This window comes from Chenopodium album, chromosome 16 (genome assembly GCF_948465745.1).
Source record: "Chenopodium album chromosome 16, dcCheAlbu1.1, whole genome shotgun sequence".
Lineage (NCBI taxonomy): Eukaryota > Viridiplantae > Streptophyta > Magnoliopsida > Caryophyllales > Amaranthaceae > Chenopodium > Chenopodium album.
Genome location: NC_137849.1, coordinates 28,794,303 through 28,818,074, shown reverse-complemented (window position 1 = coordinate 28,818,074; position 23,772 = coordinate 28,794,303). Strand labels below are relative to the sequence as shown.

The 23,772-nt window shown below is 40.0% G+C and overlaps 2 protein-coding genes across 7 annotated transcripts; one reads left to right on the top strand and one right to left on the bottom strand.

Moving 5' to 3' along the window:
- Nucleotides 1-8,370: 8,370 nt before the first annotated feature.
- Nucleotides 8,371-13,541, bottom strand: LOC145585076 (O-fucosyltransferase 30-like). The gene is made up of 2 exons (XM_081641822.1): nt 13,022-13,541; nt 8,371-9,936 (listed from the first exon to the last, which is right to left on the bottom strand). The coding sequence occupies exons 1-2, from the start codon at nt 13,432-13,434 to the stop codon at nt 8,907-8,909; spliced, it is 1,443 nt and encodes a 480-aa protein (XP_081497948.1). The 5' UTR covers nt 13,435-13,541; the 3' UTR covers nt 8,371-8,906.
- A 189-nt stretch (nt 13,542-13,730) lies between these two features.
- Nucleotides 13,731-19,106, top strand: LOC145586342 (uncharacterized). 6 transcript variants are annotated; one of them, XM_081643138.1, is made up of 14 exons: nt 13,731-13,973; nt 14,085-14,125; nt 14,988-15,065; nt 15,180-15,257; nt 15,357-15,998; nt 16,074-16,211; nt 16,333-16,419; nt 16,494-17,424; nt 17,508-17,607; nt 17,710-17,802; nt 17,878-18,189; nt 18,280-18,386; nt 18,472-18,544; nt 18,713-19,106. In XM_081643138.1, the coding sequence occupies exons 1-8, from the start codon at nt 13,964-13,966 to the stop codon at nt 16,551-16,553; spliced, it is 1,134 nt and encodes a 377-aa protein (XP_081499264.1). In that variant the 5' UTR covers nt 13,731-13,963; the 3' UTR covers nt 16,554-17,424; nt 17,508-17,607; nt 17,710-17,802; nt 17,878-18,189; nt 18,280-18,386; nt 18,472-18,544; nt 18,713-19,106. The 6 variants fall into 6 exon arrangements, with proteins under 6 accessions (XP_081499264.1, XP_081499263.1, XP_081499265.1 ...); XM_081643137.1 differs by having other exon boundaries at nt 18,674-19,106; XM_081643139.1 differs by having other exon boundaries at nt 13,731-13,975; nt 14,099-14,125; nt 18,674-19,106.
- Nucleotides 19,107-23,772: the final 4,666 nt, after the last annotated feature.

Sequence of the window (23,772 nt, the reverse complement as noted above, 5' to 3'; positions counted from 1 at the left end):
TCTTTAACCGTCTTTTATGAATTTTATGCAAGGAAAAACATATTCATGTGAAATCTTCTTAGAATTGTCTTAGTAAGTACAATCATAATATATAACTTATACAATTTTTACTTGTGGAGATTTAAAGTTATTGATCATTAAAGTTGTGCATTGCGAGCGTGATAAATGAAACAAGTCAAATAAAAAAGAACTGATGAGGATGTAAGTGATAGCTAAGCCAAAAACAACTCGATTTTATATAAGCGCAACCTAGTTTATCCCAATCAACTCGAACTCGAGTCAACCATATAAATATTTGAATTTTTTTTTTTTTTTTTTTTTTTTTTTTTTTTTTTTTTTTTTTTTTTTTCTTTTTGACAAAGGCTTCTAAAGAACTAAAACAACCATAAAAAGGAACTAAACAAGAAAAGAACAAAAGAAACTACTAGCTAGAACGACCAAAAAATGAGCTGACGACGACGAGCACGGACCGCCAACCAGTGGGCAGTAGCAACTTGAAGACGAGGAACCTTACGAATCCAACAGGAATCGAATCTAGAAATCATGTCCCTGATCGCATAGATCAACCAAAAACAGGATATATCACCAGGGTATGAGCGTCGCAACACAGAGGCTAGGACCGCAGTGTTAGTGAAAAGGAGAGGATGTAGGAAGCCCCTTCTCCTAGCTGCGTGAAGAGCCCAAAGACAGGCTTGTAACTCCGAATGCAAAGCTGAAGAAGTCTGACAAGCTCTGGCGCCCCTGCCTAGAACCAAGGGGGAAAAGGACTGCCGAAAAACCCAACCTGTACCTGCCTGTTGATCATCTCTCTACCAAGCACCGTCAAATATAATACAACAGTCCGAACTTGTAAAATCAGAATCCAGACCCTGTAGACAACTGAACAAATCCAGAGAAGGAATAGAGGAACCGAGCTGTCAAGGAGAAGAAGTGGACTGTGCAAACATAATAGCATCGGAATTCCTCACAACCCAGTCAGCCGAAATATGCAGAATTGAAGTAGGAGACCAGACTGCCTGCCTAAAAATAATTGCATTGCGAGTGATCCAAATAACCTAGAGAAGATAAACCAAAGAAGCTAGAGAACTCCAATTTCGAGACCGCCCATACTCAGAAACCAACATAGTAAACCAAAGAGTAAATGATTGGTCTTGCACGGACGAGATCTGGAGACCAGGGAAGAAGTCAAGAGCTGGGAAACAATCGTACAGTCCCGAAATAAATGAGAAGCGGTTTCCAACTGATCTCGACAGAAGGTACAAACTAGATTAATTGGGACCCCCCGAGTGTGTAAAGTAGCGCTAAGCGGAAGCGCATCATGGAGCATCTTCCAAAAAAACATCCGAAACTTGGGAAGAAGAGGCATGCCCCAAAAACGCTTCCACCAAGAAGCTGGAGCTGGAACACTAACTATAGAGCACATTGATTGGCGGATCAACAACGCATAAGCCGACTTAGTAGAGAAGTTACTGTCCCGCGCAAACTTCCAGTAAACAAAATAATCCATCAGTTTCTGCGGACGGTCAACTGACAAGATTCGAGCAGCAGTGGCATTATAAAAAAACTGATGAACCTTAAAAGTGTCCCATGCATATGAACACGGATTAATGATAGAAGAAACATGAGTCGGAACCTCCGACCCACTCAAATCCAATTGAAAAGACACAGGCCCCCCGAGAGCCCAAACATCATCAATAATATGAACCTGAGACCCCGAACCTACCTTCCAAGCAATTCCCTGCACCAAGGTATTATGAGCTTCCAACAGACCCCGACAACCCTAAGAAGGCCGAGAAACCCAAGCAGGCCTAAAGGATCGAAGCATGGGATATTTTGCAGAGAAAACCCTTGAGACCAGAAGTTGAGGGTGTTTGTAGAGATGCCAACGTTGTTTAGCCAACAGGGCAGTGTTAAAACATTGTAAACTTCTGAGCCCTAATCCACCTAAGCCCTTACGGATCTGGAGTAAAGAAGAGGAGCGAAGAGCCAATCCTCTAGAAGAGGAAGAGGAACACCACCAAAAGCGAGCCAGTATCCTATCCACCTGTTGACAAATGGAAGCGGGAACCTTGAAGACTTATAAGATATGGTTAAAGGAAGCAACAAGAACTGAATTAATAACAACTAATTTAGCAGCAGAAGAAAGCCGGAAAGAGACAAGATCGGAGAGACGTTTCAAAACTTTATCCATTAAGAAGAGGAATGTCGAAACTTTACTCCGTCCCAAATCAACCAGCAAACCCAAATAAGAGTCCAGAGAGTCTCTCCACTGAAGGCGCAAGGTACTGGCAAGATAATCCCGATAATCCGAAGGCCTGACATAGTGCAAAAGTCTGACAACATACTCATCAAATTATCACAAGCAGACGAAGAGACCTGAAAAAATAGGAGCGAATCATCAGCAAAAAAACAGATGCGAAATTGAAGGCGCTCCCCGGGAAACACGAACTCCTTTAAATAAGGACTGCTATTCCGCATTACGCAACATGGCGGAGAGAACTTCCAAACAAAGAACAAACAAATACGAAGAAAGCGGATCACCCTACCGAAGTCCACATTGTGGATGAAAGGTGGACGATGGATCCCCATTAACCAACACCTAATAAGACACTGTAGAAATACACTGGTGAATGATTTGAATCCAATAAGGGGGAAACCCGTAAACCTGTAAGACATGAAGCAGAAAATCCCATCGAACTCGGTCATAAGCTTTATTCATATCCAACTTTAGAGGAGCATAAAAACGCTTTTTAGCCTTAGAAGCATTCTTGAACGAGATAAGCTCATGAGCAATAAGGGCGTTATCTGACATCAGGCGTCCAGGAACAAAAGCATTTTGATAGTCCTAGACCAAAGAAGGCAAGACGAGCCTTAGCCTAGCAGTCAAACATTTGGCTATACATTTATACAAAACGTAGTAGAGGCCAATTGGACGGAATTGTGTAACTAACTCCGAACAGTCCACCTTGGGAAGAAGAGTAAGAAATGTACGATTCCATTCCTTCAACATATAACCATGAGAGAAAAAGTACTGAATGGCCTCAGTAACAAAGGTACCAACCGAATGCCAATGAACCTTAAAAAAAGTCGATGAGAAGCCATCTGGCATTGGAGTTTTATTATCATCAATACTGAACATAGCATTCTTAATTTCCACAACTGTAAAAGGAAGTAACAGCTGTTGTTGTTGAACCGAGGAAAGAGAGGGAAACTGAATTTGGTCCCACCAAGACGACTCAGAAACCGAAGATGTATCTTTAACAGCGTAAAGATCCTTATAAAAAGAAAGGACCACATATTTGATCCCCGCCTGATGAGTAATCCAAGGATTATCTGAGGACTTTAAACTAAGAATCTTGTTTCGCCGATGACGAGACTGAACTAAAGAGAAGAGAAGACGAGAGTGACTCTCACCGCAAGCGTCCCAATTAACTTTGGCGCGTTGATGCCAAAACGGAAAGGCTGCCTGTGCCTCAACAACTTTTTCCTCTCTTGTAGTAAGAAACAGACAATGTCCTACTCGGGAATCTAAATTCGAAGCACTTTGAGTGACTATCAAAGCTAACTTCTTCCAATCAATGCCCCATAAACGTTTATGAGTGGTAAGGGTGGGCAAAAGATCCGATCCGATTGACCCGATCCACGATCCGGTCAATTCGATCCGAAATAAAGTATATCCGATCCGTTTTTTTGTGTTTCGGATATTTCGGATCACGAAAATAAAAAAATTGGATGTTCGACCCGATCCGGTTTTTTATTAAAAATAATTAAATATTCTTATACAGTATGTCAAAAAGCTCTAAAACTCAAGAAGTTTAGTCATTCAATCTCTTTCCCAACCAGCCATACACCTCAACTACTCCCTTCCAAAGTTTAAAAGTTACTCCCACCGCCTCATCGGACTACTGTAGCGGCAGATGGGCAGAGCCATCGAGCCACCCAACCGGCCGTACCCCACTCACGATCTACTATTCTCACAGCTGTCAATTGGGTCGGGGCTATACTATTCCGAGTCTCGACAACTAGCCTCAAAGTATTTGAAGTTATCCTATATTCTCTTACTTTTTTGAATATGCTGCATTATTTTTCAATTATTTCAAAATGTGAAACAATAATGCTTTATTTCAGATTTCTAACTATAGCAAATTGTTTTCTAGTGAGTGGTAATTATTACTATGTAATGTTTATAAGATAAATAATGTAACACTTTTGTTGATAAATTTGGGGCTGCTGTACATCTTTTGGTTTATGAGAAATTCGGTTTGGATATCCGTTGATCCGATCCGAAATTTCAGATATCCGTAAATTCGGATATTCGATTTTTTCGGATCGATTTTTTGCCGATCCGAAATTTTCGGATATCCGAAATTTCGGGTCGAATCGGATCGGATATCTGATATGGGCAACCCTAATGAGTGGTACACCGATCCTTAATGATTGATAATCGCCTGGATATAGAGAATAAAGGAGAACCAACCACAAAGGTCAAGAAGACAGACTCAACAATAGAGCAAACTTCCTTTGCCGATAAACACCAATTTTCAATTCGATATGGGCGACGAACTATTGAACCGTCATCAGAATCTCTCAAAATAATGGCAGCATGATCCGAAAATAAAATTGGTTGATGAAGAATGGAAGCATCTAGGTTATCAACAATCCAAGAAGGAGCTGAGTAGCATATGCCTTATCTAAGCGTTCCAGGGTAGGATCGGAGTCTAGTTGATTATTTGTCCAAGTATACTGTGGGCTCGAAAAAGGAATGTCCACCAAGTTCAAATCTAAACGCCATCGAATAAAGTCCAACCGTCCTGGAACAGAGGCACTACCTCCCATTTTATCGGAAAGGCACTACCAATAATGAAATTAAAATATTTGAAACTTTTGCTAATACTAGTATTTAACTATCCTCAATCCTATAAAATATGAACTAAGTGCTTACCTACTTGCGAACTCTCAAGTCATGAAATATGATTAGCTTACTTGGTAAGATACTAACCTAAGATCGACCACACTAACCTAAGAGGATGATCTATGGTTAATGTCTTACCAAGTGAGCTTAATTAGAGGTGTAAATCCCATTGCATAGTTATCATAAACTACATGTCATAATCAAACCCGACATGAGTATAGCTATCTAGTGAAGTACTAATGCTTCATAGGTCAATGGGTTCTCATCCCCTTGGACAAAAAAATCATTAATTGTTAGGAAGCGTAAAAAACAATATATATATATAAAGGGCATTAATCACTAAGGCATGATCACGTGATACCAAGTTACCAACTTTTAATTCAGGTTGGATTGAGTTGAGTCCTATGAGTAACAGGTTGGTTTTAATTCACGTAGGATGATTGGGTCCTATGAATAACGGGTCGGGCTTAATTTGGGTTTGGGACATTCTCGAGTCAAATATGGGTTGTATTCAAGTTAAGTCAAGTTTAGGTTATGGTTTGGAATTCTCAAATCACTCGGGAGTCAGGAGTTGGGTTGATTTTTAAGTTGGGCCATGTTAAGGTCACCATTTTCTCGACTTTGGTCAGGTCCATTCTTGATCTGGTTCAAGTCGGGGTCTTGGGTCAGTTAGCTTTTAACATCTCATAGCCTTACAACCATACAGGCCACAACTTCAAATGACTAGGTACAAGTAAAATGATGCCAACAAAACCAGAGAGAATGGAAACAATTTAAGATTGCATTATGCATACTTTAATAGGAAGCAAATGAAGGCCGTGCTATTTACTCAAACTTGCACAACTCTGAGTCTCTGATCAACAGCTTTCAGCTTTCCCAGACAGTTGGACAACTATAACTGCAATGATTGTGGATCCAGTTCCAACAGTAAACAACCTGCTTCATGGAAACTGACGTCAGTTTCCCAAAATTTTCTAGTTCAACTTTTATTGACAAAAAGATTTACATGTAATTATTGTCTATTGATTACAGTCGATACCTGTAAATCAAAATAAAATAGTACTGTCCATGTCGAATAAACATATAAAAAAATGTAGGGAAAACAAATCAAGAGGGGAGTGAGATGCTATTTAATTGGGAATGTAAAATGCAAATGAGATACAGGATGAGCCATAAGAATCTATTTAAGTATTAATCACTCTCCATGATTAAGAAAAATATTTCAAAAATGATCGACAGAGGTAGAAAAAAGCACCCTACCGACAACAGGAGTAGGCACATGAACCGCCATAATTGTCTCAGAGATCCAAGAATGCTTAGTGTATGGCTAAAACGTTGGGGTCGAATGGCAAATCAGCCACTGCAAATAAAATACCATCAAGGAAAAGTTTCAGCATCCCAGTATATTCTGGAAGAGTGCATAAAAGAGCCAGCCAGATTGAATAAGTCGATAAATCTACTTGTACCATATCATCCCAAGTTATCATCTACAACAACATTAAAAATACAGACATATATGAGATAATGTACCAACAAAGCTCGATATGATATTAATTTTTGGGCACAATATAAATTACACAAAATTCAGTGTTCTGAGTATTTTAAACACAATGCAGGCATTTAAAGCACTTGCCACAGTGTGATGAGAAAAGCCACATTCTAGTGAATTGTTATGCTCTTAGAGTTAGTTTGTTCTCTATATTTAGCAGCACTCGCTGCATTTTCTGGAAACATTGCATTAATGGAAAAACAAATGAACAAAACATATATTCCTAAAATACATAAGATAGTAAAGCTTATTTTTTCTTCTCTGAAACCAGGTCCTAAAAATTTGAAATTATGTACAGCCGATTATCTTAGGATTCCTGAGAAATATTGAGATAGAACTCATCAAAACCAACCATTTCCATTGATTGCTGATTCCAGAAACTCACACACTAAACAGCTTAAAATTTTAAGCTCTTGCATTAGAAGCTTTTTCAACAATACACTACTATAAACCCAAAAACTTATTAAAAATAATAAAAATATAGATTGCAATAGAACCTTATCCCCTTTATTAATCATACTCCACCATAATCCCTCATGTTTTGGAACCTCATCACAAGTACAGGAACAGGCACAGGCACGTGGGGCAATAGCATGGTTTGGTATGCTTACCACAATATAGTGATCAATCCCTTGAAAGCGTATGTGACTATCTATTCTTTTACATGGTACTACATACTCAGTGTTGGCATAGACTAGCATCTATTGATAAGAGACTACTAACAGTGAGTGTACCCAAAATGAAACATAGATGACGACATAAAAGAAAGAATGGACATACAATCAATCATACAACTAGAGCAAGTTTACGCATGTAGAAGTTAGATTCATAATCATAAATGAATATTTAACTATACATAAACTAATTTGGCATACCTGGAAGACAAGAACGCCTCAATTGCACTTTTAGTCCCTGATGCCTTACTGGACCAAGAAATTAGACTAGTGTCAGTTCAGTAGAAATAGGATATTATACAAGATTCCCAAGTCAGGTATGTTAAACTAATTGGCAGGAATTAGCAGCCTTTCACCTGCTGTAGTTAAGAGGTCAATTCTTACAACTTACTCAATGTTCATGTGGTAGAACATGGGAAACTTTGTTCATCTAAGTAAAGTGCAGTTACTTTCTGGAGTAGTGGAGTGCTTTAATCAGGTTATAACTTTTGGCAATACTTTGTAAACCAATACCTTCATGAATTTCAATACTGATGTTATCGATTAACAGCAAGTTTAAACTAAATCACTAAGAAACATGTAGGGGAAGACTTGTAGAACTCAGACATGGATGTATCTAATTGGTTATCAAAGTTTTCATAAAAGAAACACTGAAGAAGCAACTCAGAAAAAACAGAAATGCAATAGGCTGAACAAAGTAAAGCTGCACCCTGCGTTTTTCTTTAAACTGTAAATTTGCCCTTCATTTATCATCAGATGCAAAGGAGGTGATTAGGTTATGAGCCATCTAAACCTAAGCACTGTAGCTGTGGCTACACTTACAGGGACATGCATAATATTGATTTTGAGCAAATATCAATACATCGCCAAATCTGGAACATTGCCTCTGATCCATAGATACTCCATCAAACTAATAAATCACATTTCCAGTTTCAGCTGCAGCGCATATATTTTTATGATTATCCAAGACGAACTTCTTATAGCTCCTTATTCACTCTTAATAATCTTCTTCTCTATCAAGTAGTTAAGTAGTTTACAAGATCCTCTTCACCAGATGGAAGGTGTTTTGTCACAAGTTAAAAGGAAATTATTTACCCAATGACCATGTTACATGATTATTGTTATCCTATAGTGCTGTGTTTTATTTGGCAGCAAACATTTTCCAAGGTTTCTAATCAATGGTAGATGGCCTTAAAGAGCACAATATTTTTTTAAATTTGAGGCCAAAACAGGCTTGATTTGAAACAAAGAAAATCAAGAAATTCCTGAATCAAGAAAACTGAAAGGGTAGCAGAAAGAAAGTAGCAAAGCGAGTATCAAACCCACAACTTTATTGCACTTACAGAGTTTTTTTAACCTAATAGCACTTATAGAGTTTTATTATAACTTCATTGGCATCCATCTCACCAATTGTGCCAGGCATACCTTGTGCACATGACAGATATGAACATATTATATTTTAACACTTATCCACTCCACAGCCATCCAAAGTATGTGACCTTGCGGCATGCCATAGAATGCGTTAAACACATCAGTCCCGCATAAGAATGTAGCAGGAAGGCTGCAAAAAACAATTCCAGCAACCATTGCAGCAATCACCGGGCTTCATGAATTTATCCGTTGCACACCATGCTTAATTTCCAGGAATCCAGCAAAGAGAGACACAGGCTAGTCAGCTTGCAGTAGCCACTGAGACTAGAGTCTCATGAGAGAGTGAATCAATTTGATAGGCAACGTTCAACAATTAAAGATTGCTTCTCAATATATGGAGTCACACTGCAATCTCATCAGAATTTAAACAGACGCTGTTCTTTCTCATCATCTCTATATTTTCTGCAATTGTAGACCCAGCTGTCCCAACAAAACCCAGGGAAGCACAGCTACAAACAGTCTCCTCTATGTAAAGAAGAATATCAAGTGGCTGACGAGAGCAATGGCTAACCTTAGTGCCATCGAATGTAGCTGCAATTTTACTTGCAGTTCTTTTCACAACCTCCTCTCCATCACTCAAGACATGAAGTTTGAACAACTTTGCATTGCTGGCCAAGTCTCCCAGGTAACAGCTGCTCCAATTACTTCTGGGAAGATCAGTCATCACAAAGATATGAATAGGGAGAGAGCCCTTCTGTTTTAAAGCTTCAACCTTCTGCTTAAGCACTGAAAAGGTTCCCTTCCAGTGATTCTTAAATTGCCCATCTAACAACCTTAGTTGTGCACAAAGAAACGGTTTTCTGATGTTCTTTTGGACAAACTCCTTTCCTGCATTAATGATTTCTGGAGCAAATGGCATAAAATCAATCTTACCAAGCAAGGATTGAATTTTATGGTCTCTTGGAGATTCTTTAATGTCAATGTAGAGCTGTGAACTTCTATATGGAGTAGTGAATAAACTTCCAAATGCTAGCACAGTTGAAGAATAAGCTTCAGAACCAGGTCCAAGACTTTTATACACATCTCGTCGATGCCTAACATATGAAATTTTCTTTTTTATTTTGAGTTGTTCATCAGGCTGAAAGGAATCCAAACCCCCATCTGAATCATTCTCTTGATATGTCCAGACTGTAGTTCTGCAATCTACATCAATAGCATGCAAACACGTATCTACATTACCATGAAATCCAGATAGAAAAGACCCACATTTCTTCAGATCACTCATCAAAGATGTCTGGATATTGGGGTCATCTGAGCAAAGAGAATCTAAGCCCACACCACACCACATTGATATGAAATGTCTGAAATCTATTGTTTTAACCACAGTAGATACCGAAGAAAGATCAATAATCTCTGCCATGGACACATACCTGCAGGTGTACATGACAAAATTAGGTTTTTTTCAAAAAGATAATAAGAAAGGAGAATTAATCTGCAACAACAATAGCTACAAATCCAGCTATGAAATCTGGCTTATTTCAGATATAAGACAGTATTTCATTTGCTGCAAGCAATTGTTCCCTATTACAGAATACCAAACCAACCAAACATAGAAACAAATGTTCTTATCAAAAGCATGTGAAATTAATATTCATAGTCTTAGTTAATGTAGAACAGGAACTAGATCTATCAGTACATAGAAAATCCATCAAGCAGATTAGATGATAAGACATGAGAATTCCACTAGCATTTTAACACTTTGTGTCACAGTGTCTTTAAAAAACACTAAAGCAATGATTGACTTAGTACTTTCAGCAGAGCAACCCGGAAAATTCAGATTTCTATATCTTGAACATGAGCATAAACAAGAGAAGAAAAACTATAATAGTGATTGTTTTTCCCTATCATACAGCACAACATAGATCCCTTATTAATGCAACGATAAACGTAGAGATTATACTTCATACATCAGTCTATACCTAAACTCCAAATGTTTGATTGGCAGCTAGGCAGATCTGACAAAGTGAAGCAACTCCTTTGAGCATAATATGCATCATGGAGAGCATGGGCACAAAGAAGGCATCTATGTCCAAGTCTTCAGTACAATACAACGAAAGTTGTACATATTCACTTATTCTTGAAGCCAGAAAAGGTTATCAGTTACAAAAAGAGTGACCCTATAATCCTGTTGAAAAAGAAGGCTGTTTTGTGCTCTCCTATTGCTCTCACCTAACAAATATACACAGAAAGATAAAGTATTCCTGATGATCATGTCATGCATTTCACTATTGAAGATACTGGCAGTCATTTGTTTTATACACTATGAAGAGTATGAACTAGTTGCCATCTCATAGAGTTATGTTTTATATAGGATTAGAGTGGGCTTGTCTAGGTGTTTACTCACAAGAGGCAAACGGAAAGAGAAAACTTGTGGCTCCGTTACTTCCATAGCTTTTCCCTTAAATGTCCTAATCAGATAAACAAAGTGCGTGAAATTTATCTCATAGCATAAAATATCCTTTTATCGTTTATAGGATTTCTTATCCTCCCTCTCAATAAATTTTCCCGCGTTCAATTAATAACTCTATAGGGAAAAACAATCAGGTAATCTAGCTTCAAGCTTCCATTTTTTGTTAATCATTATGTCATGTTCTAATCAATTAGAACAAGAACTTTCCTGGGGTAGATGTGCAGGTAAAATCAAGACAGGGTTATTATCAATCCAAAGCCAATGAAAGATATTCTGGATCCAGATTTATCCCATTTAGATACTGAGTAATGCAATCCTAAACTCTGTACTTAATTTAAGACCTAAATACTTTGATAAAAATAAAGCCACTTTTTTTGGCCATTTTCCATAATAACTACTTCAGAAAAGATTCAGAACTTTATGCAAGAAAATTTGATGGTAATAGAGACAAACTTAAGGAAAGTGTTAATAATTTTTAGGATTTTCCAATAAAATGTTTGGAAAGGGTAGATCAGGGAGCCGTTTACAGAAAAAAAATTCCAAAAAAAACTATTTTAAGGTTTGTATATGGGATACGAGAATAGGATTCCAAAGTTTAAGCCTACTTTGAACCAATCCATTAATACAAAAACTGAAAAAATAATATCAGTTGGATAGCTTATTTGACTGTTATAGATCAGATCTTGACCTAATCCATATAGATTTAATTTGGATTAAATCTATATGGCCAAAAAAATAAAAAGTAAACTTTGGAAAGTATGTAACCCTAACTCAAATGGGTTCAGTAATTTTGAGCAAAATGTCCTTTAAGTCTCCCCTGCATAGGTTTCATTTGGTAGGTTTCAGAGAAAGAAGTGAGCATATTTGTTCTTAAGGAAATAGAGATGCAGCTGTACATTTATATGGGAGGCAGGAAGATAATTTTAGGTAGGCCTAAACGCTTATTATCCCAAAGTGTGCAATGATGGTCAACTTTAAGTAATTTGGTTTCAGGCATAAAATAAATAGTGATGGCAGCTGTCCGTTTATATGGGAAGCAGGAAGGAAGCCATTCTAAGATAATTTTATGTAGGCCTAAACACTTATTATCCCAAAGAAAGTGTGCAATGTTGGTCAAATTTGGGTAGTTTGGTTTCGGGCATATAATTCCATCTTCCAAGCTAAAAAGTTGATCAGGCTCATTTGGTTCGGTTTTCCCCAAATCTCCCACTGACTCGAAGTGATTTAGAAAGATTCTTTTTTATCGATGGTGATTGGTCATGGTATCCAGCGTTGCTTCTTTTTTGGCCAAACCTTAGGTACACCAACTCATGTCTCTCATATCAACTGCTCAAAGATGGCTATAAATTAAAAAAACACATGCAATTGTCTCTCATCAAAATTTAATTAAGTATCTTATATAGGTGCTAATAAAGTAATAAGTAATAACTAAAGATAACTAATCTATATTTAGAATTGTAAAGGAAGTCCTTTGCCAATTTGTTCATCCTAAATTATTTCTTTTTCTTCATAATGTTCATTACCATCAATTAGCAATTGAAGGTGTTACTGGATACTTGGATAGTAATGAATATTTATATGAAAAAACGACAAGTTTTGGCATGAGATTCCATTAACATGGACATTTAAACAATACATTCCCCGCAAAGTTACACTTGATTCATTCTCATCACCATCATCCATTACCATCTTCCAAACATGCTTCAATTAAGACATTCCTAATGCCATAATTCCGCGAGAGACTATAATTGGAAACCGACAAACCGGAATCATACATAAGCCTCTAATAAAACAAGTCAAGGCTAGTGATTCATGGATTTGCGGCAAAAAAATCAACTTATGCATCATTAACACTACAGAAACCCCTAAAAATCATCCATTCTGCCTAATTTTATTGATAATTACAATAAACAAGTTAAAAATGCAACCAAATAAAACCTATGAACTCACATTCATTGAATTTCATTTGTAAGCTCGAAAACTACAACAACAAATCACAATCAAATCTAACATCAGAATCAGTAACAAAAATCAATGTAACTAACCTTCCTTCCTTAATCAAATCAATAGCATGATCCCAAACCTCGAGTCGAAGCTCCTTCGGTTCCAAAACCCTAAACTTGGGACAACTACCAAGCGCAACAGCATGATGATCCAAAACAGGAGGAACAACCAAAGTCCGATTAAGAATCGCCGCCACTAAAATAGCGTTTTTGAACTCGGATAGCTGATTGCTGAATCCGCTGTGAGGGGCATACCATAAGAATTTCTCGACTTTTTTTGCGACGCATTGTGGGAATTGAGAGGAGAGAGATTTGGAGGAGAGTGGAAGAATGAAAGTGGAGATCTCTTGGTAGAAGATGAAGAAGATGAGAGAGAGAATGAGGAGAGAGAATAGTAGGATTGAGCGTTTCGACGCTTTTTTGTTCTTCCACCGTTGTCTTCCGACGCCGGTCATTGGTTCACGGCGGCTTTTGATCGGTGTCGGATTTGGTTTTCTTCTAATTTTTGTGTGAGTTGTGTAGTGTAGCAGGAATTTACCACTACTCAGTAGAGCCGTAGAGGTGATGACTCGGCGGACCGGGTTCGGGCTGGACAGCCCATATAAATCGGGGCAGGCTAAAATTTGGGTAGTTGTTGTTACCTACACGTGTAGTGATAGACCACTATCAGGTGTGGGCCCAACACAAAAACGTAATTTCGCGCATTATTTTTCACAGTAAGTCACAGAAGTTACTAAGCAGTTAAAAAAATCTTCTCTCTCCTCTTTACCACTTTCTCAACTGGAAAACCGTTTCCCTCTCTTCCTATTTTCTCCTCTTTTTCTCTTTCTCAACTACATCGAGTCATCGGATCGGTCATCGAGTGGAACAACCTCACCGACATCGGAAAAAGGTTGTTGAATTTTCACCAAAATTCGCCTCTTTTTCCTTGTTGTGGAACAAGCTTGTTGAATTTTTTACCAAAATTCGGTCTTTAGGGTTTATATGATGTCAGGTAATTGTATGACCTAATTTTGAAATTGAAAGTGTAATTATGTTTGTTTTCAGTTACGATTAGGGGTTTTCTGTTCTGCTTTGTTTGATAATTGCGAAATGGGGTTTGTAGGTGGTGGTCGCAGAGGTGCTCGCAGTGGCGATTTAGAAGAGGTACTTACTCTTGATTTTGAAAATGCGGGTGTATATCTTTGATTTAATTTGTAGTTAGGGGTAGCTTAAACGTGGGGGTGTATAATTTTTTGATTCATTAATTTGTAGTTAGTAGGTGATGCATCAAACTAGTAGGTGATGCAGTAGGCTCTGTCAAAGGTGGTGTGCAGCCTGAAAATGTTAATTGCCATGTTTAATTATTTCCATGTTATTAGGTGGGGACTCTTAATCAAAATGTCAAAGGTGGTGTGTACTTTTTATGCAGTTACAAGTGTGAATTATTTTTGAATTGTCTTGGATCAGAGATAATAAGCTTTGATTTGATTGTAGGAATTTTGGGCTATAGTTAGAACTATGAACTGTGTCTTTGTGTCACTAGTGGGTAGTCATATAATAACTTAGATAACTTAGATGAATCTTATAATAACTTAGGTGATTATGAATCTTATATATTAAAGTGGAGACTTTAATGGAGCATTGTTTTCAGGTGCCCTTGTTTGATGATGAATCTTATATAATAACTTAGATGATTATTTTGTTTTAGAAAGCTTACAATTGATGATGAGAGTATTATGAGGCTTTAGATAACCCGGTTAGTCAGTATAGTTAACTGCACTCTATAGTTTATGACTCTTCGATTTAGTAGTTTTTACAAGTGCTTATCTAATTCTTTGTGTTTTGGTTTCTTATCCATTGCCCGGCTCTGTCAATTTCTTATCTTTTTATGTATTTCTTCTCATGTCTGTCTAATTCTCTGTCTATGTGGTTCTTTTGCATGTTGATTATACACGTTATCTATCCAATCTTGTTATGTTCTCTTCAATTCAGATGACTGAACTTCTTTATAATATACTGTATTAAGGATGTGATTGAGTCATCAGTGGGTAATGATGCAAGTGACGGATGTCGCCCTCGTAAAGTGAGTGCGGATGTGTTTAGGTTGAGTTTTTCATTGTCAGTTGATGTAGTTTGTATATGTTGTTATTTCCCTCTGTGGTTTGTAATTAGAGCCCTATTTTCAGGTTAGTTAATATCAACCATTTTGTTTTTGTAGGACAATTCTCTTAGCGAGGGTGGGAAGATGAAGGAACTCGGCAAAGTAATTGAAAGATGCTCTATGGAATTGAATAGGGTATTTGGACTCAGTTAATTATTGTTATTGACTCGTTTGTCTTAAGTTTAATTATTTCCCTGTTATTAGGTTTTGTTACAGTTTAACTTGTGTGTGCAGCCTGAAAATGTTAATTGCCGTGCTCAGAGTTTCGGTGCAATAATAAGCAAATTTGATGAAGATAAACGGAAGTTAGTGAAGGAAATGGGTTTTGCTGGACTGTATGCCCTTGTTGACAAGCAGCTCCCACGGGAATTATGTTATTGGCTTGCGACACGGGTGGATGTGAACTCTAGGTCTATGGTTACCGTAGATGGCAAAGAGCTTGGGTTTAACCCCATTCAAGTTCATTGGGTGCTTGGTATTCCGATGGGAGAGAAGCCGGTACCCAAGAAAGCCACTGAAGAAATGAGAACTATGCTGGACCGTGTACATAATAGGTACAGCAGAACTACACCCAGTTCGGTGGAAGGAATTCCTAGGCAAAGCCTTGTTGAAGCAGTTGAAGGTCCATTGGAGGATCCTGCAAATTTTAAAATTGCCTTTTTGCTCCTTGCTATAGTTGATATATTGTGTCCTACAACATGCCATAGGTTATGCCCCAAGTTTTTACCTACAGCGTTTGTAGCCGAAGATGCAAAGTCCTATGTCTGGTGCTCCTTAGTAATCGACCAGCTCATGCATGCCATAGAAAGCTTTGCCAGGAGGTTCTACCCAATGGGTTATTCCAAAAGCTGTGGAGGGTGTACAATATTCCTTGCAGTATATTTCCTTCATTCATTATATTTTTGTTGACATTTGGCTTGCCTTTTATTTTAATTGAATTTTATGTTCCAGATCTTTTACTTTGATCGATTGAAAAGAACACCTATTCAATGGGGTGTCCTCCCTAGGATGATAGTGTGGACGACAGAAGAGATGACAAAGGCAAAGAAGGCGGATCGGCATGTGAAGGGTGATTTTGGCAAACTGGGTGTAAGTGATAATATTTTAAGGCAAATAAACCAGAAGATACACATGCCCATTTATAGAGTCTTTATATTAATAGATAATCATAATATATTGCTGACAGAAAGCTAAATGCTTTATTTTCCAGACAGTAAAAGTAGCGTATGGCCGTGCCCATGAAATGAATACTGAAGATTTGATGCCAATGAAAAGACTAGCTACGGTCATGGAGGAGGTATTACTACTTTTGTTTATGTTTTTACCAATGAATCTAAAGCTACATCTTAACTAAAGGTATTCTTAATGCAGGTGTATCAATCGATGTTCAATGTTGTTCATAGTCCACAGGAGTGTGTAGGTAGTAGATGAACTGATTAACATTAGGTGTGTGAAAAAGCGTCGGTACGGATACTTTAAGAAAAAGGATTCGGCATCAGCTTCTTCTGGTGTTGATGACGGACAGATGCCCCCCGAGTTAAATGTTCACGACTATGTTGTAGAATCTTCGGTATTGTTCAGTTATGTGGTGGATGATAATGTCTTGGAAACTCAGAGGAAGTTGCAGTTTGACAGGCCATTAGAGTTAGACTTGGACTTGGACTTGGACATAGAGACAGAAAGGCAAAATGACAAAGAAAGGGACAAAATGGAGAGAGAAAGGGAATTATATTTTCTAGTCGAGTTGGAGCTGGGGTTGGAGTTTCAGATGGCTGTTGACTTGGTAATAGAAGTGGAAAGGGAGATGGAGTTGGGAATAATGGTCTTGATGATGGAGTTGGGCTATGAGTTTGAATTGGAGATAGAGCTGTTATTGAAGTACGAGAATGATAGGATGTATGGAATGGAGTTGGAATTTGAGTTGGGGGTGGAGTTGAGAGGGAGTGCCTAGAGGTATTGGCTTATGAGCGGAAGAGGGTGGGGGATTTGAACTTGCAGTTACAGAGGCAACAACTTAACCCTAGTACGCTGGACTTGGGATTGAGGGTGGCAGAGAGACAGGCTTTACGAAGCCCGGAAAAAAGTGAAGCTTACATTGGATATTGTTCGGAAGAGGATGGCAGAGAGAGAGAGGCTTCAGCCAACAACAAAGTCGCCGAAAAGGGAAAAATTTGGACTCATCATTGCTTCCTGAAGGGTATGTGAACACTTGGCGGCCAAGGAAATTTCGCAGATTACCGGTTCCATTATATGACTACATTAGGTCTCATTCCAACACCTCACGTAGATTGCACTCACAAAAGTATGCCATACGTATTTATTGTATTCATACATTGCATTAGTTTAGTAAGTCATACATTTATTCTAAAACAAGTATACTAATAGCTTTAGGGAGAATCCTGTAATGCTAAGTGTTGATGGGATACAAGTGAAGCTTCATATGTGTGCTGGAATTGCTGCAGAATGGGGCCAAGTGTTTGATGAGGTTGAAATTTCTTACCTTCAATTTAGTTATTATATAGGGCACCATAGTTAGTTGGCATGTTTTCAATTAATAAGGGCATATGTCCAATGTCTTTTTATGTAGTATGTGAGGGCTGCTGGCAAGTTGTATGAAAGGGTTTGGGCTGCTCGGTATGCTGATCGCAGCAGGCGTTTCATGTTGGATCCTATGTTTGCGGTTAGTTTTTGGTTTATTGCGTACTATAATATTATCTAGCAACCAGGTGCAATGATGTTGAAATGATATTTGTAGATGCGCGCTTTCTAGAGAAGGGAGATGGAGATTGATACACGGGTGTTTACACCGCAGATAGATGATGTTTGTCCACAGAGGATAATTGTTGTATCATAAAGCAGTAGAATGTATTGTTTTCTTCTGGTTGATATTGCTTTATGCTTTACAACATGCTCTTTCTTTGCCATGCTGCAAGTGTTTGTCCCGGTTCTCTTCGAAGGTCACTGGTGGTGCGTGGCTTTTTCAATAAATCGTGAAGAAATTTTGGTTATTGATTCGATTCAGACCTCTTCTGCGGTGGAGGTTCACTCTGCCAATGTTGATCATTTGGTACAAATGCTAATTGTAAATATATAACAACTATTCACTTTCCTTATTCCCATTTTCTTTGTTTAATGTTTATTTATTTATGGATTCTAGGAATATGCAATGGATTTGGTCTTTAAGTCTTTGGACCCGAAATGGAAAGTTGGTACAGTGACCACTTGGCGGAGGACTTCCCTACATATGGCTCAGCAAGGGGACCTGTAAGGGTTAATGTATTCTTTTTAGGCTAGAGTTAACTAATTGTTCTTTGATGATTTTTTAATTAACGTCGCACTGTATTTTTAGGCACAGCTGTAGTGTCCATATATTAGCCGCGATTAAGCGTAATGCAAAGAGGCTACTTACGGATGTCAAGCTGGTTTGTTTCACCCAACTTTTATTATTTTCCTCCAAATACTACTGTATATTGTTAGTACTACATGTCCTTATTAAAGTCCTATTTTAGATTAAAGTTGTAATTTTTTTTGTATTTATTATTGTCATGTAGGACGATGACATTAAGTTCCAGATATCCTGGCTGTTGTAGGAATATTTGATGTCCGAGTACAACGAAGTTCGATCTGATGCTGTGAAAATTATTTCACCACCAACACATGATGGTGCGGTCTAAGTAGTTGGCCTTTTTGGGCTGTTTTGTGGGACAGAAGGCTTAGGACTATGGCTTTTTTTTGGTGCTTGAGTTTGGGTTTTTTGTCACATGGAACCATCACAAGTTGTTATTGTATATATCAAGCCATGACTGGATCGACCCAAACTGGTTTATGGGCTTTTTGTCGCATGGTGATCGAAATGGTGTAATTATTATAGAATTTGGGCCGACCCAGACTCCTATCCATTTGTACAAAGACATATATATTTAACATATTAACCCGTAAAGCTACAAAAAGCTTTAGTAAACAAATAACGAGTGTTTACGTCAATCACTGACTAACAATGCATTGTACTCCGTATTAGCATATTAAAATTACATTTCAATTTTAATATTTTTTTAGTTTTGTTTTAAACGCACTTACTAACAAATTCATAAAACAAATAACACTAATTAGTATAGTTGCAACTTCTACCCGGAAGATTAAGTAGATAACAACTAATTTTAATTCACCACATGAATACATTCTACTAAACTACTGACTATTACAAAATAACTTAACAACTTCGCAACACTAAATTGCCTTGCCATTGATTTGAGCTATGTTTGACACCAACCACATTGCATTTATTGCTAATGTTTATAACTGCAATTCCACCACAAACACCTTCTGGTTCTCCGGTTGATGAAGAGTAGTCTCGCATATTTCGTAGTATCCATTTGAACATGAAGTTTGACACACGTATTTCTGTGAGAACTACGATATTCGGTTTTACGGTCGGTATTGTTTCGGGGTTTTTTTGGAATCCCTCGGGACACTGGTCACGTACTTGCTGACAACGAGACTTGACACCTGCAAAACAACGAATATTCTGTCACCGGAATATTCGCCTCCGACGGTTAAGTTAGTAACCGGAAAGCGGAAAGGCTAGAGAGAGAAAGTAGAGAGAAGCTGGAGCTATTTAGTGCTCTATTGAATATTATGTCACAATCCACCCCTCCCATCATAAATGATTGGGGTATTTATAGGGGTGGGAATTTGTGCCCCTTTAGGGTTTGTGCCCTAAATTTTCGTGTCCTGATTGGCTGCACAATCAGGTATTGACACGTGTCACATGGGGGCAACGTTTTGCGGCTTTCTACAAGAATCTCGGGATTTGGGCTCTGATGTAAGAAAGGCCCTTTTTCTCTCATTTCAGGTGCTCTTTGTGAGCTTATTACACGTGTCATCTTCTCATTGGGACACGTGTCACCCTTTGATTGGGCCATGTGTCACTATGGGATTGGACCACGTGTAAAGGGTATTTTTACCCTAAACATTTTCCCCTCAGAGGGTGTGGCTCGTACACTACTAGCCGCCTCCTCTTATCCTTACCCTTCCGACCGCGTCTGCATAAGAAGGCCTAAGGCATGTGGTGGAACAGGCGGACTGATCCGTTCACCTATGTTTAATGGACGTCTGTCTTTGGGGCATAAAGCCTACACTGCCCGCCTATTATTCCTCAATCGGACGGCTGAGTTTGAGAATTGGGCGGACGAAATCTGACATGTCATCTTCTTAGAGGGGAGATCAGACGCCCAACTTTTTAGGATGGTAGTTTATACTTTGCTGACGTGGCCATCTATTTAGATTTGCCGTTAGAAGTCCGTCTCTTTTTCCGTCTAAGTTAACAAGGGTTCTTTTTTGACCCTTTTGAATTCTAGGTTAAAATTTTCAAATAATAACCGTTTGAATCTTAAGGCGGGAAAGATGAGTTTACCATCTTGCCCCCATAAATTCTGCTTATAAATAGAGAGGGGTTGACCTTATTTTGGCACTTTGGAACTTTGCGAATTTTAGAGAGAGGTCAGAGCTTTTTAGAGAGAGAAAGTGGTTTCCTTTGAATTTTCGAGAGCTCCGCCGTTCGTTTGAGTTTTCCGGCCAGAGTTTGAGGTTTCCGACCACCATCCAGAACTTTCTACACGGACAGAGGTAGGCCGACTGCTTTCATTACTTCGTTTTTCTTTTTCCTTTAAAAGAAAAAAAAACTGGCTCTACACTCGGCTTTGTCCGTTTCTCCTCATGAGGCCGGCCGTTCGCCTAGGACAGAGGAGTCTAGAGTGGACGGAGACGAGTTGTCTCCTTCATGGAGTGGGTCCATTTCTAGTGAGTACCAACTCTTATCCACCTATTCTTCTCTGTCCCTGCAGGCGAAGATGGCCCGTACAAAGCAAACGTATGACAAGTATGCTGAGAGAAATCCGGACGGCAGTCTGGTTCATCCAAGGGTCCCCTATGACCCGGACATTGTGAACTCTCAAACCGAAACCACCACTAACACAACCTCTACTAGAGGCACTGGGTGTTCGGTGGTCGAGGTGACCGCCTCCTTTGAGGAGCGCCAAAGGACTTAGGATGTCTCTTCTCCTAGGGGTGCGTCCGGGCAAACCCCGGAGCTAAGGTACTCCCAATATGCCAACACGGTCATGGACCCGGCCGAGTTTTTATCTCAGGAGAGACCTCCTTCTTCTTCTGGGGGCGGACAGAGCTGGATCGTCCGTCCCATTTCCTGAACCACCCCATCTCCAACATAGCAGGTCGGACAGGCCTAGGACAGGCATTATTATCAATGAACCGTCCGACCTTCCACCTCGCAGCGCCCCTTCTTCGGGAAATCGGGCAGCCGCTGTCAAAGACAAGGGCAAGGGTCCCTTAGTTCCTGAAGATGCGACCATCTCTGGGGGCGGTCAGGGCTCCAGAAGCAAGATCTCGGCCGAGGCTGCCGATTTGGTCAGAGTTCTGTCCTCTAAGTTTGGAGCTGCTCCTCACCCTGGAAAAGATGAGGTAGAGAATATGGCCGAGGGCGAGGCAACGACCGTTGCCAATATTGACACATTCAAGGACCCGTACGCCTGCACGGTGGGTAGCACGGCCTTGTGCTACCTGAATGATGGCCTGGATAAGTACAAGGCATTTCTCCAGTTGGGAGAAGGATTTGAACTTGTGGCCCCGAAAAGGTCTCTTTCGGTGGCTACCTGGGAGGATGAGTGGCCGCGACGCAGATCATTCAGCGTCTATCGAGCCGCCCTAGACGTTGGACTCCGCTTCCCCCTTCATCCCTTCATTCGTACGGTCTTGGACGAGTATGATATTGCTCTTTTCCAGCTGATGCCGAAAAGCTGGTTAAACATATTTGGGTACTTGGTGACGTGCATCCAGAAAGGCTTCAAGCCGGACTTTCCAGTTTTCAGCGAGATGCACGCGATGACCGGCTTGGAGAAGTACACGGACGGTTGGTTCATACTTAGCACCACCAGAGATTATATGGTGGTGATGGACCGTGTGTCAAAGTGGCGGGACTGGAAGAATCGACTCTACCGCATCAAAATGAAGGACGCAGAGTTCAATCTGAGAATGCATCGGTTCAATGCCAAGCCAATCCAGCTCGGCCGAGGGGATCACAAACCATACAAACCACCCGTCCACCCTGACCAAGCGCACCAACTTGAATACTTTAAGGCAGGAGGGTTAGGAGGGACGACAAATTGGTGGCCGTGCCCCAAAATTGGATCCCCTTGGCCGGTTGGCTTCGGGACCCCATATTTATGTCCGCATGCGGCCCGTACAAGAACCTTCCCCAACGTGGGGTTTTAATGCTTTCCGACGTTCGAAAACTTTTTCTTTTTGGAATTTTTTCTAACTGTTAGTCAACTTTTTACGTTTTTGTAGAGGAAGCGTACGCCATGTTGGACAAGGAGCAGAAGGGGGAGATCGACATGTCCGAGATCGATCTGGCTCGGTACAAGGCTCGTCAACGAGCGTACGAGCAAACCAAGGAGGTACGGACCATTTTATTTTTTCTTTTCTTTGCCGAGCTAGTATGTTGGGGGGAGACTCGTTTCCCTTTTTGCGCGGACACTTCTTTGCGTTCGCGTTGGTATGTTTGGAAGAGACTCCTTCCCTTTTTTGCACGGACGCTGATGTAATTTAACATCTTATTGCACTAACTTTCTTTCTTTCTTTTCCAGCTGGCTACTCCCACCCCAAGGGCGAAGCGGAAGGCGCCGGCCACCTCTTCCAAGGACAAGGTGTCCAAATAGAGGAAGTCGGTCGCGTCTAAGACCCCTTCAGACCTTGTTGCCAAGACAACGTCGCGGATTGTTGCAAAGCAATCCGAAGGAGAGCAACCCCAGCTGACAACAAGTAGGGACTCCAAGTTCGTGGACCCAAAAACAAGGTCGGTCCACGATATGTCCTTAGGGGAGGACGGCGGCCCTGTTCAAAGGGTCGAGAAGTCAGACTGGCAAGCGGTTACCGGTCATACGACTGAAAATGTAACCGGCCGCACAGGTGAAGAGGAGGAAGAACCTCAGCCTCCTCCTGCCTTCATCTTCAACCCTCCATCTCCTCCCAGCTTCTTAACTGGTTAGTCAGAAACTCTACACTTGCGTTTTCTTGCAAACTTTTTATTGATTTGGCTTAACAATTTTTGCGCCCGTGCGCAGACATCGCGGAGGAGATGAACATGAAACTGCCCGGCCAGTCACTGGCTGGTGCGGATATAAAAGCCATGAGGGAAGCCATGGCTAGGGCCGTCCCTCAGGAGCAGAGGGACAAGCTCAGGGGAATAAATGAGGGCTTCCTCGGCCCCAAGATTAACTGCAGCGCCGAGGTAACCATTTGCATCTGTTTGCCACTTCAGCGTTTATACTTAGAAAATATTTCTCAATTTTGCCTTTTCTAACAAATCTTTGTCTAGGTGCAGCTCTTTCTCAAGCTTAACGCCTTCCTGAAGTGGAAGGAAAAAGAGAACGAGCGGCTAAAGGCGGCCTAGGTCAAAGTTAGAAAGGCTCAGGATGAGGTAACGGGGGCGGCCGCCATCCAAAGGGTCTATTTGGAGACTCATATAATCGCGCTGACCGATAAAGCGGCACGGCAGGCTGAGGATCTAGTAAAGTTGGGCAAGGCTCTTCAACAGGAGTCTTTGGCGAGGGATACCTTTCGGTAGGAAAGGGAT